The sequence below is a fragment of the Mytilus californianus genome, unplaced genomic scaffold (assembly GCF_021869535.1).
Source record: "Mytilus californianus isolate M0D057914Y unplaced genomic scaffold, xbMytCali1.0.p SCAF_7, whole genome shotgun sequence".
Taxonomy (NCBI): domain Eukaryota; kingdom Metazoa; phylum Mollusca; class Bivalvia; order Mytilida; family Mytilidae; genus Mytilus; species Mytilus californianus.
In genome coordinates, this window is record NW_026262723.1 from 92,018,890 (window position 1) to 92,034,914 (window position 16,025).

Genomic DNA, 16,025 nt, shown 5'->3' on the forward strand with positions numbered 1-16,025 from the left:
GTAACTGTATATGTTATTGTAGTGCTGCAAGTGTGACCCCTTTTATATTATGTAAGTGACAGTGTAACTGTTAGTGTAAATGATTAAAAAGTTATATATATTTATGTGAGTGTCAGAGATAGAGTGTTTGTTAGTGTGTATGAATTTATTGTTATATTAAAGTAGTGCTGATATTATATTTTAGAGAGTGAAAATGTGCATTCAGTGTAATTAATTTGTTATTATCTTGCAATAAAGAATAATGGATAGTCATATAACTTGTTTTTTATCTATACAGAACTATTCAAAATATTGTCAACTTAAATAAAAAATATGTTAACTATATTCGATATTACAAAAAAAAAAAAACATGTGTTATATAGAAGCCTCTGATGTTACCTGAAAAAAAAATACAATTAATTATTATAACAAATAACACCAAACAAAAGATCAAACTATAAAGACCTTGTTGATTACGTAACTTTAATCAATCAGGATTTGATTGAATTAAGTGATTACGAGTGGCATTACCTTAGTTCACAATCATCAGACAATTGTTGAATAAACAAACCAATTATAGACTAATGATTTGATTAAACAAGTCATTATATGATGAGTTAAATTTTATAGGTTCCACTGGACTGTAAATATTTATTTAGCTATTCTGTGTGTGAATTAAATAAAATAAAAATCGCCATGACATTCAAAGTTATCATGGAAAATAACTTCATATTAATATGTTGAAGCTGCTATACAAACAGACACAATCACACTCACTTTCGTATCGATTTAAAATAATTCTTTGACTGGTAAACCAATCGATACTTTTTGCAAATTCCATTTATACTGTTAAAATTTGTCACAAAATCCTCCAAAGTCAATATAGTTTATTCATAATTTATTATGGGGCCGGATCGACTTTGGGCCGGATCGACGTGGGCCGGATCGACTTGGGATGGATCGACTTTGGGCCGGATCGACTTGGGGCCGGATCGGTTTGGGGACGGAACGACCGGATACCCATCTATCTGGTATTATATGGTCAAAACATGTCCAAGAATTTTGTAATATTCATGGACTTATATCTTCTTTATTATAAAAATAAGTGGACCCTTCTTTTAGCATGTTTAGAAAAGTTGTTCCATATATAATGAATTTTCCCCCTTTTAAGTTAAAAAAGCTAAGGTTTTCTTTTTTCTTTTCTACAACAGCAAAATGACCCCTTGACTGGGGGACAGTCCCTCATTTAGGGGGCTGTTCCCTACCTGTTTAAAGCGGTACTATATAACCACAATCGGGACTAATTGCATTATATGTCCCTGCTGTAGTAAAGCTCATAAGGATTCTACAACATACCCATACTGATAAAGATGCAGATACATATACAGACATGGCATTCAATTAATAGCAAAAAGCTCAGCAGAGTGACATACAAAATATAAAGGCAGCCAGAAAGAAGGCATACATTTATAAAACTATTCTAACCTGTGCTCAAGTAAAATATGGCAACCTAATTTCAACTAATTGGTTGTTTTGCTTTTTAAAAATTTTGCAAACGCTGACTCAACCGGGGAGCTTTCAATACAAAAGAAAACACGTTTTCTACTTTCTTTTTCAATACAAGCGTCTGGCTGATAATAATCGTTTGCGAGATGCAAAATTACCTGACCAATAACCAAAAGGCTCATGAACTATAGGGAAAACGGTACTATTTATTCTGCCATAGGCGACAATACTAACATTTTCTAAATTTACCACTTTTTATAATAAAAACCTGGATAAAACAGTTATGTGTGGTGTTAGTACTTTATTATTCTATTTTAAAAATTGAAGCCAAATAGTATCATGACCAATTTCCAACGGAGCTTGTTTATGTTATCCATGCCCACCGTCATTTTACACCAAATTTATGAAATTTTGGAAGCCTTTTCAAATAATTCTCTAGAAAATATTTCAATAGGTATTAAAATTTATATTGTAAATATACACACTGCAGTTATTCATAGATAAATAAAAAAAATATATTGTACCCTTACATCCAATCACAGCGCTCCTAATTTGACTTCCTTCACCTGCCTTGGGTACACAAAAGGCCAACCTAATGCTGGGAAAATGCAAGGATTTGTATAGTGAAAAATGTAATAGTACCGTTTTCCCTATAACATACAGTAACGAACTGTATTAACCAATACAACACTAGTTACCTATCTTGCATAAACACTTACTAGCTCAAAGTTTTCAATTCGTCCGATAACATCTTCGACTAACTAAATATAAAATAAAATGGAAATTTATCTGAGTGAGGAAAAAAGCTAACGACACAATACGATTCATCTTGAGTTTCAAAGTTAATTGACTGAGTATTTTTTTTCTTCAGAAGAACAAAAAATCCTTGAGAAAAAATAACAGGTCCGGAATTTCAATTGGTCCGGGAACGAAGTTGTTGTCTTTTGATTTTCGTTGTCTTAAAAATATAGTTCATAGTTAGGACAGTGCATTTTTGCGTGAACCCCTGAGGGTTCATGCATATTAATTTGTTAGAAATATAGTCTATGGAGGAATATTCGGAAGCTAAATTATTCTTCATTCAGAACACTTATTCATCTTATCTGTATTAGCCTCCTGCAATTAAGAGCACCTCCATACGGGGGTATCTGAGATATTTAAAACGTCGCAATAAAGAAATTGTCACAAATCGCTTATTCTCTTATCTGATATATGATAATAAACTAAATGTATCTATATATCACTTTCAAACATGTATGTTAAAGCTATATTTATGCATCGTAAGTGTTTACTTGAGCAAAGTTGACAGTTGCAACGTTTGATAAACAAGTGAAAGTTAAATGGTCAAGATTTAACGACCTATGGTATCGAACATCAGTGCCAGATATTAATGGTGTTGTGGTTTCTACATAATGAGTTCTAGTAGGCTTTGGGATTTGTTGATTTGTAACAATAAGTTTTATGCACATGTCATTTTGACAAATCAGATAAACAAAAATGTCCGTTTCAAAAACTGAAAATAAAACAAATAAAGTAAAAACTGTTTGTTAATATTCCCAGGAAATAATCATATTCTTAATAATGAAAAATATATTATATACTTTTTTAAATAAGGAAATAGATTTAACAATTGCATGTTAATCTTTCATGAGGTCTTTTAAAAATATGTTATGCAAAAGAAAAAAATACAAATACACAAAACAATTAACGCTAGATTTTTACACTGAATAAGCATACAATGGATTCTGTAAACATTGGAAAGTTAGAAAAAGAGTGTATTTGATCTTACGTTCGGGTATTTGTTTAAGCAATTATATAGCAATATAAGAATTAAGATTGGAAATACATATTATACTGAGACCAACATTCTTTTAATAAATATATCTGAATTTATGAAATTGTGTTTTAAAATTAAAAATTATTAAAAAATGCGGTTCCTTCAACCAATATACGTAATAAATCTCAAGACTTTAAACCGTTTTCGCTAACTAAATAAATGTTTGTTGCCTATAATTCAGAATTTCATCAGTGTTTCAGGATTTTTTGCTTAAAATTGTTTAAGCATGGGTCCCTTTTCAAAAGTCTCCCAACTACTACCTCGCAATGTATTCTTGTTGGCATGCGTTTATATGCTTTTTTGACCTCGTGTGACTCAGTTTTATTAATCAAATGAAATCTTTTGTATCTCGAATGTAAAAGTTAAGCCTCTTCAATAATGGTTTTATAATTAGATCAAGAAGTCTCCCAATGCGTCTCGTGGGAGAGTTACACTTATTGATAATTGGTCGGTAAGGAACATTTAATGTCTCCTACTATCTGACCAGTTCGAAATGCCTCGATCATTAATTATGTCTAGATTTATTTTATGAATTTTTGAAAGAAGGTACATGTGTCCATGTTTTGAATAATTATCATTCTTTAAGAAAGTATACGTCTGGGAATCCATTTCTTTTTATGCCCCCTACGTAGCGGTGGGGACATTACGTCAGTTTACCCTTAACTGAGTTGGTTTCCGTTCTCTAACTTAAGTTTGCCTCAAACAAATGTTATGAAACTTATACACAATGCTTATTACCACAAAATACATATCATGTTTGAAATTGGTGGCGTCACTTTAACAGTTCTAGAGTTATGCCCCTTTTCAAATGAAAATTGCTGAATTTTTCATTTCCGTTCTCTAACTTTAATTAGTTTTCCTCAACCAAATGGTATGAGATTATACACAATGATTATTACCACAAAACACAGATCAAATTAGAATTTTGGTTGTGTAACGTTTACTGTTCTAGAGTTATTCCCCTTTACAAACATAAAAGTTTCCGTTCTCTTACTTAAGTTTGCCTCAACCATATATTATGAAACTTATACACAATACCTATTACCACAAAAGTCAGATCAACTACAAATTTAGGTAGTGTCACTTTTACCGTTCTTCAGTTATGTCCCTTTAAAACTGTATATGATATGCAAGCAGGGGCATCATGTATACGTGTGTCCCATGGACACATTCCCTTTTTATTTTCATCTCACTTTAAAATTAACACCACTCTCATATTGTCATGATTTACAATAATTTAAAAAGAAAATATCCTCCTCCACACATGGCCATGAAAGCACTGAGATATAATTTTTAATTTAGTTGAATTAATAAATAGCATAAAAAAGTTCCAAGGTTCACGTATTGTCTTTTTTTTTTTAAAGCAACTTGTTTCATATTCCTTCCCAATCTATTTCTTCATGGTTCATTATGGTTTATGCTTCAAATAGCAAGTAAGGGTGTTAATCTTTTTTATTTTTTAAAAGTTTTGATATCAACGGAAGATAGTAAGTTGGTCCAGTTACAAAAGATTAAAAAATTAGTATGTCTGAACTGGGACTATTATACTAAAATTTGATGTCCCAGGTCTGAAGCTGTCAAGACACCCTTAACATAGAATTGTCCACATTTTTAGTTAGAGTTGTTAAAAATGATCTCTGGATCCGTATGAACGATTATGAACTGGGACATAATCAGTATATTGACTAGTTTCTGGTTGGTATACTATTCCCAGATTTGAAAAACAGGATTCTGACTGAGGAAATTTGCCCAAAGGAACTTACTTTAAATAAATCTTATACAGACAGCAATAATTTCCTTTTCTAAATTTAGATATTTCAGTTTCACACGGGATTACTGCATAACATCAATCCAAATAAAGCCACAGGCCCTGATGAACTATGTGGAAAGGTATTAAAAGAAATGAAAGATCATCTTAGTCCTGTCATCACACTCATCTTCCAAAAGTCAATTAACACTCACAAAATACCTACAGAGTGGAAACATGCAAAAGTCTGTCCTCAAAAAAGGAGACAAACACAATGCCATAAATTACAGGCCAATTTCACTTGCATGTATACTTTGCAAAGTAAAGGAGCATATCATAGCTAGTCAAATAATAGAACGTCTTGGAAAAAAAAACCCAATATATTATATGATCTACAACATTGCTTTCGATCTAAACGATCATGTGAGACACAATTAATATCTTTCATACAGGACCTTGCAGAAGACAACAATAACAACATAATAATATACATAGGATAGCAATCCACAACCAAAAATTAATTAAATCACTGTATTAATATATTTTATTTTTCTGTTCACCAATGTAACGTAATATTACTGGAATGATTATTTCTTTTGAATTGTACATAAGCCACGCATGCAACGGTACGTAATAGTCGAAGTTGTGACTGAGTGCGGAAATATGAAGATAGAAAGATAGGGAAACTATGCAAAAAACTTACGACAAAAGAGACGATTTTTCGTTCCCGGTTGTTAATTTTCTCTTTTTGGACGGCGATGTTCCTTTGGTCCTTTCTTACGGTGTATATATTTCCGAAACAACTTGTTCGCTATGACCAAGCTTTGAATTATTTAGTGCGAGGACATCACCCTATGCAGTCGGGGCTTTTTATAGCCGACTATGCGGTATGAGGGTTTCTCATTGTTGAAGACCGTACGGTTGCTTTTAATTACTTACATCCACTTTATTTTGAACTCTGCATGGTGGATAGTTGTCTCATTGGTAATCCTACCACAATACTCCACGTCTCCTTATTTTTATACAAATGATACTCTTTTTTGTCGAATATTATTGTATAAGTTCATCATACAGTGTACAAACATCTTTGCACCTTTTGTTTGCGGTATACCATCTTTGCCGCAAGTCTATTGTTTTCTGTTTGGTATTAATTTATAAATAAGATCCAATTTATTACACCTGGTGATCCGTTTATTTGGCGATCGCCAATGGCAGTCGGCAGGGTTTAAGAACATTTGTTGTTCGACCTGTTAGTCAAATGCGTTTTGTTAAAATATACTTTTTCACTTTTTTGGTCTTTTGAAAAATGTTGTTTGTGCTGTATTTAGACCCCTCTAACAAGAAATTTGTTTTACATGCACACGTATAAAAATTGCGGTTTTTATCCAACGCAATCATAGTTTTGAACGTTGTTTTCAATTTAGACTTGTTTATATATATATATAGAAGTCTATAAAAAGGAACAACCAGCAAATTTAATATGTACCGGATCGTCTAGAATAGACGCTACTGCGCAGATAAGGAAATAATTATACAAGTCTAAAGATATCTTTAGACTAGTACCGTTGTGCATATCTTGAGACTTATATATATATATATATGTATGATGAACAAGTCTAAATTGAATTGTATGTGGGAGAAACAATGGATAAATTTAATATTCGGCTTAACTACCATCGTTCATGGTACAAAACCAACAAAAACTGTCCTCTCACAAGACATCTTCGCTCAAAGAAACATCCTTTTGATAATGTTACTTTCCAAATCATAGAAGTCAACACCGAGTGGGACACCACGGCGAGAAGGAGAAGAGAAAACTTTTGGATCCACCAGCTCCACACTTTAGAGTCTGAATGAAAAAGACGAGAAAAGATACAGGAAAGATAAAGAATAATTTAGTACGCAGCATCGTTCTTTTTATCCTGTGATATTGGCCAATAGACCTTGCAAACTTCAACCACAAATTTTGTAAATAATCTTGAACTTCATCCAAATTTTGAATTCTTTACAAGACAGCTAAATTTATGTACAGAGAGCTGCAAAAGTTTCTTATCTACATCCGATTTCACCTGGATAGATGCACGCTTGATGAAGCTAGTTTGTCTAGCGAAATATTGTGTTTATTTTTTATGGCGTTGTAAATATTTTAAACATTCTAATATTTACATACTCAATAGTGTGTTAAAATTACATTGTTAGGCAATTTATATATATATATTATATACATATATGGATGACCGACTACATAAATTGCCAGCATACATACACACTTTAACTTGTACAACAATCTAAATTCGGGATGGGAAGGAGGTAACTTATCGAAAATGTATCCAACAATAACTAAATAATAGATTAATGAAAACTACTTATGCAAAATTTACCTGTATACATATGATATTTACAGCATAATAGTGTTAACCGAACTTCGCATAGAATTATGCTTTTTTTTATAAAAACTGTACGTTTTCTATAATTTTGATATGATTCTTCCCCTAAGTCATACGCTACATTGTAAGAATCCTATAAAGAAACCGCAGGTGCGATCATTTTAATTTACATTATTGTTCTACAAAAATGCGCTGCAAAGAATCTGTAGTCAGTCGGCCAATTTAATGCTTGCTGTTCGGTGTGAGCCAAGGATCCGTCAGTTGAAGGCCGTACTTTGACCTATAATTGTTTACTTTTTACACATTGTGACTTGGATGGAGAGTTGTCTCATTGGTACTCATACCACATCTTCTTATTTCTTATTTAATGCTGAATATAAGAACTAAACTGGAAATATACAGTCGATTTCATTTTTAAAGAAAGAGATATAGAATTTATTTTTGTCGCTTTTAAGTTTAATATTTTTATAGTAAGTCACTATAATTGTATGTCATTTGTGAGGCCTTAACAGATTTTTGGAAAGAAAGTTTGTTAAAAATGTTGCAGACGAATGGAAAAACAGACAGACTTGAATAGAGTATGCACCCAACTTTAAGTGATGAGGTCTATACAAATAATTTAGAAACAAAAGAAAATAAATCTTAATTAATATAACTCTAACTTTACAAACACAATTTTGCTATTACGAGTTGACAGACGTGTTTATATTGAATATGTTAAAGCCATACTTCCTAATAAATGATAGTTTTATGTATGCTTGGACCAATAAATAATTAATCGTGCAATCTACAGTTTTTTTCTGTATGACGTCATGTTTTGAATGACCTTGCATAAGTGACCCTTAGTAGTTATGTTGTTTATAAAGACACTTGTATAAAAATAGATATCACTGGGATAAAAAAATTTACTAGCTTATGATGAAAAAAAAGTGTAATTTTAACAGAATTAAAAACAGGCACATTTCATATAATCAAAACTGTATGAAAATATAGCTTTCGCTGGTCGAGTAGTGTCTTTCCTCGTCGGTTATCTAGGGTTGTAACACAGTGCATGATGTATAGCGAAAAGTTAAAATAAAAAAAATACCGAACTCCAAGGAAAATTCAAAACTTATCAAATGGCAAAATCAAAAGCTCAAACACATCAAACGAACGAAAAAAAACTGCCATATTCCTGACTTGGTACAGGAATTTCCTTATGTCGAAAATGGTGGATTAAAACTGATTTTATAGCTAGCTAACCTCTCACTTGTATGACAGTCGCATAAAATTCCATTATATTTACAACAAGAATTTTATATAGCCTAGGTGGTCGAGTGGTCTAGGACGCTGGTACATATTTGAATAAAATTTTATCCAGAGAAAAAAGGGCGCTAGACACGGTGCAGGCGATGTTGCCACGATGTCACAGAAGCAAGGCTTCGAATCTCGCTGAGGGAAGAAAAAAGAATTGAAGACCTAACATTGTTTGGCTAAATTTGAGACAAATTAAATATATATGTATATATTATGGTGTTAGCCCTGTATAACCACGTGTTATCCGATGGACAATGTCTGCCGGTCATAAAGTTGTCACATATAGATATAAGAAGATGTGGTATGAGTGCCAATGAGACAACTCTCTATCCAAGTCCCAATTTGTAAAAGTAAACCATTATAGGTCAAAGCACGGCCTTCAACAAGGAGCCTTGGCTCACACAGAACAGCAAGCTATAAAGGGCCCCAAAATGACTAGTGTAAAACCATTCAAAAGGAAAACCAACGGTCTAATCTATATAAAAAACGAGAAACGAGAAACACTTATGAACCACATCAACAAACGACAACCACTGAACATCAGGTTCCACATGTTTAGGCGTGTATAATAAAATTAAAATCATTGATGTGGCGGCATGGTAATTAACATTATCATCCTTTACGGACAGAAATAATAGCTGATCTGAAAGTTACACCATCTACTTGCCACTATACATCATGTCCTACATGTGTTACAGCCCTATATAAAGCCGAACGGAGGAAAGGCATTACACGACCATGCAGAGAAAGCTATATGTTATATAGCCTAGGTGGTCGAGTGGTCTAGGGCGCTGGACACGGTTCAGGTGGTGTTGCCACGATGTCACAGAAATAAGAGTTCGAATCCCGCTGAGGGAAGTACAAAAATTTGCTAACGCAAATTTGAAGATATAACATTGTTGGGCTAACTTTGAGACGAATTATATATATAAATAACTTGATATCTTATCAGAAGTGCATTACTAGTAATTAGTATTATCAGTGACCGCTGTGGATAGTAAACTAGAAATTAAGTGTCACGTACCGGGGATACAGATAATTAAGGTACTCTTCGGAGTTCGTACCAGTTATTTCTCCGGATACAGCAAGGGCTAAATTACTGGTAGCATTTTGGAATCGAATGAATAAGTGGTTTCGTCCCCCTACAATGAACGATGGACACCAAGGGCTTAATGGATTCTTGTCCGCAATAAAGTAACCAAGGTTATAACAGTTGACGATAGATGCCAAGGAAAATGCCTTATTTATCTGCTTTCTAATCTGGTGTACTGCTTTTCTTACAGTTGCTCTTTAAACTCAATGCTCTTAATTGCTGTTTAAAGCCAATGCCTTTGATTGCTGTTTGGAGCCAATGCCGCAGTCTTAATTGCTGTTTTTAAAAAGCCGATGCCCTTAATTGCTCTTCTGAATGGAGTTGGTAAATATTGGGATATGAGTTGGTTGAGTACGAGTTGGCAAAGGTACGAGTTGACATGGATTTCAATGTAAATGAAATCAATGTAAGTGTATTAAAATAATATCATGTCATCATAATAATAACAAATGGTGTTTCTAGTGTACTTAAGTAAGCATAACCAGAAGTCCATTACTAGACTCAGTAGTAATGGACTTCTGGTATAACACAGAAAAAACACTAAAATAATTGAAATTTAAAATCAGCAAAAAGGGTATTTTTAACTGTGAGCTGACAGTGGCATAATTTTTTTTGCATATATGAAGTTTTCAAACCCTAGTGTCAAATTCATCTGTTTGTGGTCTCACATTTACATGGCCGTTATTTTCTGAAATTGAATAAAAATATATGCTGGTTTGTGGTCAAATTTTATTTGAATATGCGCATTTTCACTTCCGGTTTACAGAAGAAGCTTCCGGAAAAATGCCGCTGTCATTTCAGCAAGGTTTACTGCAGGTAAATTGTAACTTACAGCAAGCACATTAAGCGTAGAACAGTTTTATTATCACCTTAATGTTTATGGTTATACCATAGTCCGAAAATTTGATGTAAAACTGTAAATTATATGTTTAATAAGCTTGCACGAGGTATCATACTCCTCAAATTATATCAACAATTTATAAAATAGAGCTAAATAAGTGTTATTGTTTTTCAAAAAAAAAAACACGATATATTTGGCAGGTATTGCCTTTGATAGAGCCAAAGCATGTATAACCTTAAATGTAGGTACAAGTAAGTATTTCTGGTGTAGGAATATATACATATATTGTGGAGAAATGTGGGTGCCCTTACACATTACATACCACACATGATTTGTTGGAAGTGGCTGGCTAAATATGATTTAAACTGATTTGTATTTAGGGTTTGTTAGAATAAAGTGTCTAAAATGAGCATACATTGTACATGATTGCCCTCAACCTCAAACTATTTATATATGTTCTATATATAGGCATGAAAAGCATATATTTCGCATATGAAATTTGATTCAACAAGCACATTTAAATTCAATGATATGAGGCAGGTGCTCCCTGATGAGCAGAATGTGAGCTCCCAAAGATTATTGGTGCATTTTTTTTTACTTCAAGCTGTACAAGCCATTAACCTAGCCCAGTAACAAAAGATTTTTGGGATTTGGTTCTTCTTTGCACTGTCAAGGACTGGAACAATCTGCCTCCAAATATTGCTATAGCAAAATCACTTGAGATATGCAAGTCTCAAGTCTGACACCACTAACTATTTATAATGCAGGTGTAACTTGTGAAAGGGGACGAGGTCTGTATAAATTATTTTTTGAATTCAAGCATATTTTAATCAGAATCTATTAAAAAAGAAACTGAAATAGGGAAACGTTTCTGATGTTGGTGCTGTTAGGGATTTTAGTTGTGATGTTATTTTCAATGTAAACAAAGAAACACTGTCATCAGGTAAGTCTATTTTTTTGTCGAGCCTTCGACTTTTGTCGAAAAAGCCAGACAAAGCGATCCTACATTCCGTCGTCGGCGGCGGCGTCAACAAATTTTCACTCTGGTTAAAGTTTTTGAAATTTTAATAACTTTCTTAAACTATCCTGGATTTCTACCAAACTTGGAAAGAAGCTTGTTTATGATCATAAGAGAGTATCCAAAAGTAAATTTTGTAAAAAAAAAATCCATTTTTTCTGTATTTTACTTATAAATGGACTTAGTTTTTCTGCCAGTTACATGTAACATTACATTCACTCTGTGATTAAAGTTTTTTTAAATTTTAACAACTTTCTTAAACTATCCTGGATTTGTACCAAACTTGGACAGTAGCTTGTTTATGATTAAAAGCTAGTATTCAGAAGAAAATTTTGTTAAAATTTTGTTCCATTTTTAGCTCACCTGGCCCGAAGGGCCAAGTGAGCTTTTCTCATCACTTGGCTGACCAAGTGTTGTTACTTTGTAGCGGATCCATCATCCAAGATGGCTGCCAGCGGGGGACTTAGTTTAACATAGGACCCTATGGGAAATACATACAAATATAGATTCATTTCGTCTTCAAGCCATTGTTCCACTACTAAATTGTCTATTCTTCTTACCAGTACACTTGGTACAATCAAAAACCTGATAATAAATTGTTCAAATAAGGCCTTCGAAAATAGTGGAATTAATTACTTTTGGAGTGTCAAGAACTCGTTGGAAGTACTTGATAAATTGCATGCATATATTGGTGATTTTGAATCTGTTCAAAGTTTTGATTTTTCTACCCTATATACCACATTGCCTCGAGCTCACATTCTCATTAAGAAAAAATTCACACACCTAATTAAATGGGCATTTAAAAAGTCAGAATGTGAATATATATGTTCAAACTCTTTTAGGTCATTTTTTAGTAGCAATAAACAAAAAAACTATGTCAATTGGACATGCTTTGATACTATATATGCCCTTGAATTTTTACTAGATAACATTTTTGTTCGCTTTGGAGATTCCGTATATCGTTAGGTTATCGGAATTCCAATGGGGACTAACTGTGCACCACTTATTGCGGACCTTTTTGTCGAGCCTTCGACTTTAGTCGAAAAAGTGAGACATAGCGATCCTACATTCCGTCGGTGTCGTCGTCGTCTGCGGCGGCGTCCACAAATATTCACTCTGTGGTTAAAGTTTTTGAAATTTTAATAACTTTCTTAAACTATCCTGGATTTCTACCAAACTTGGACAGAAGCTTGTATATGATCATAAGATAGTATCCAGAAGTAAATTTTGTAAAAATAAAATTCCTGTTTTTCCGTATTTTACTTGTAAATGGACTTAGTTTTTCTGCCAGGAAACATTACATTCACTCTGTGGTTAAAGTTTTTAAAATTTTAATAACTTTCTTAAATTTTCCTGGATTTGTACCAAACTTGGACAGAAGCTTGTTTATGATCATAAGATAGTATCCAGAAGTAAATTTGTTAAAAAAAAAATTTCATTTTTTCCGTATTTTACTTATAAATGGACTTAGTTTTTCTGCCAGGAAACAATACATTCACTCTGTGGTTAAAATTTTTAAAATTTTAATAACTTTCTTAAACTATCCTTGATTTGTACCAAACTTGGACAGAAGCTTGTTTATGATCATAAGATAGTATCCAGAAGTAAATTTGTTAAAAAAAAAATTCATTTTTTCCGTATTTTACTTATAAATTGACTTAGTTTTTCTGCCAGGAAACAATATTTTCACTCTGGTTAAAGTTTTTAAAATTTTAATAACTTTCTTAAACTATCCTGAATTTGTACCAAATTTGGACAGAAGCTTGTTTATGATCAAAAGCTAGTATCTAGAAGGAAATTTTGTTAAAATTTGTACCTGTTTATCCGTATTTTACTTATAAATGGACTTAGTTTTTCTTCCTGTTAACATTAAATACAGTCTGCAGTTAAAGTTTTTAAAACATTTATTAGATTCATAAACTATCCAGGATTTATACCAAACTTTGACAGAATTTCGAAGCTTCTTACAATCAAAAGATAGTATCTAAAGGAGTATTTTTATTGATTTTTTTTCCTCATTTTTGTTGAGCCTGCGAGTAACAGCAAAAGTAGGCGAGACACTGGGTTCCGCGGAACCCTTACGAATTTTTTTGTATTGCTTTGAGTTACAATTTATGACAAAAATCAGCAAAGACCCATCGAAACAACATCTGATACACAAATTTAATAATACTTTTAGATATTTGGATGATATTTTGGCTCTCAATAATAACGACTTCAGTGTGTATACTAAAGAAATTTATCCTGTTGAACTTACTTTAAATAAAGCTAATACTAACAATGACCACTGCCCTTTCCTCGATCTTGATATCTATATCATTAGCGGAAAGCTTAATACTAAAATATATGATAAAAGAGATGATTTTTCATTTCCTATCGTTAATTATCCATTTTTAGATGGTGACGTTCCCTTGTCACCATCTTACGGTGTTTATATATCTCAACTTGTACGATTCGCTCGTGTATGTAACAATGTTTTAGATTTTAACGAGAGAAATTTATGTATTACTGAAAAATTATTACACCAGGGTTTTCGATATCACAAACTAGTCAAAACATTTACTAAATTTTAACATCGGTATAAGGACATCATTCGTAAATATAGCTCAACATGCAGACTTCTTATACGTTCAGGTATTTCACATCCAATTTTTTATGGAAATATTCTTTATAAAGCACAAAAATGTCAGTATTCACCTCTGAAGCTAACAAAACCTTTAAATAGACTTATTAAGAAGGGATATAGTTACGATACTGTTGTCAGGTCATTAAAGATTGCATATTTTGGCGTTAATATTGATTCACTTATAGGGTCTTTGCATCGGCACTAAACACATTTATTTAAAAACCAGTTGTTGGCATGACACGGGTTATGTTCTTCTCATATATGTTATGATGGTATGATACTAAACCCCTAACGGGAAGGATTGTGCCTGATATTCATATGATGAAGACATAATCTTTCAATCAGTTTAATTGAAGTCTGGAGCTGGCATGTCAGTTAACTGCTAGTAGTCTGTTGTTATTTATGTATTATTGTCATTTTGTTTATTTTCTTTGGTTACATCTTCTGACATCAGACTCGGACTTCTCTTGAACTGAATTTTAATGTGCGTATTGTTATGCCTTTACTTTTCTACATTGGCTAGAGGTATAGGGGGAGGGTTGAGATCTCATAAACATGTTTAACCCCGCCGCATTTTTGCGCCTGTCCGACGTCAGGAGCCTCTAGCCTTTGTCAGTCTTGTATTATTTTTATACGACCGCAAAAATTGAAAATTTTTTGGTCGTATATTGGTATGACGTTGGCGTCGTCGTCGTCGTCCGGCGTCGTCCGAAGACACATTGGTTTTCGCACTCTAATTTTAGTTTAAGTGAATGGATCTCCATGAAATTTTACCATAAGGTTCAATACCACGAAAGGAAGGTTGGGATTGATTTTGGGGGTTATGGTACCAACAGTTAAGGAATTAGGGGCCAAAAATAAGCATTTTTGTAACTTCCAGACAATAACTTGTTTGTAAGTGTATGGATCTCTCTGACATTGTACCACAAGGTTCCATATCACAAAGGGAAGGCTGTAATTGATTTTGGGGGTAATTGCCTCAAAATTTTAGGAATTAGGGGCCAAAAAAGGGGCAAAAAACAAGCATTTTTCTAGTTTCATGACAATAACTTGTGTGTAAGTGTTTGGATATTTCTGAAATTGTACTACAAGGTTCAATATCACAAAGGGAAAGCTGGAATTGAGTTTGGGGGTAATTGCCCGAAACATTTAGGAATTGGGGGCCAAAAAGGGGCCAAAAATAAGCATTTTTCTAGTTTCCAGACAATAACTTGTGTTCAAGTGTATGGATCTCTCTGAAATTGTACTGCAAGGTACCATACCACAAAGGGAAGGCTGGGATTGAGTTTGGGGGTGATGAATCATAAGGGGGTTCAAAAAATTTGGGGGGGGGATTCTTTTTTTTTCTTTTTTTCCTTTTTATACGACCGCAAAAATTGAAAATTTTTTGGTCGTATATTGGTATGACGTTGGCGTCGTCGTCGTCGTTGTCGTCGTCGTTGTCGTCGTCGTCGTCGTCGTCCGAAGACACATTGGTTTTCGCACTCTAACTTTAGTTTAAGTGAATGGATCTCCATGAAATTTTACCATAAGGTTCAATACCATGAAAGGAAGGTTGGGATTGATTTTGGGGGTTATGGTACCAACAGTTAAGGAATTAGGGGCCAAAAAGGGGCCAACAATAAGCATTTTTGTAACTTCCAGACAATAACTTGTGTGTAAGTGTATGGATCTCTCTGACATTGTACCACAAGG

General features: G+C 33.2%; 2 protein-coding genes across 5 annotated transcripts in view; one reads left to right on the top strand and one right to left on the bottom strand.

The window, feature by feature from the left end:
* LOC127708740 (oxidized purine nucleoside triphosphate hydrolase-like) overlaps nucleotides 1–1,608 on the bottom strand; it is a 34,199-nt gene extending 32,591 nt beyond the window's left edge. For 2 of the 3 annotated variants that reach the window (XM_052213870.1, XM_052213869.1), the window contains exon 1: nucleotides 1,336–1,380. In XM_052213870.1, the coding sequence (XP_052069830.1) occupies nucleotides 1,336–1,371 (36 nt within the window). In that variant the 5' untranslated portion in view covers nucleotides 1,372–1,380. Of the gene's footprint in view, nucleotides 1–1,335; nucleotides 1,381–1,464 lie in introns of those variants that run through there. The other variant, XM_052213871.1, reaches the window with a different exon arrangement.
* Nucleotides 1,609–10,603: 8,995 nt separating this feature from the next.
* LOC127708688 (COP9 signalosome complex subunit 1-like) overlaps nucleotides 10,604–16,025 on the top strand; it is a 38,585-nt gene continuing 33,163 nt past the window's right edge. For both annotated transcript variants that reach the window (XM_052213801.1, XM_052213802.1), the window contains exon 1: nucleotides 10,604–10,661. In XM_052213801.1, coding sequence (XP_052069761.1) covers nucleotides 10,629–10,661 — 33 coding nt within the window. In that variant the 5' untranslated portion in view covers nucleotides 10,604–10,628. The remainder of the gene's footprint in view (nucleotides 10,662–16,025) is intronic.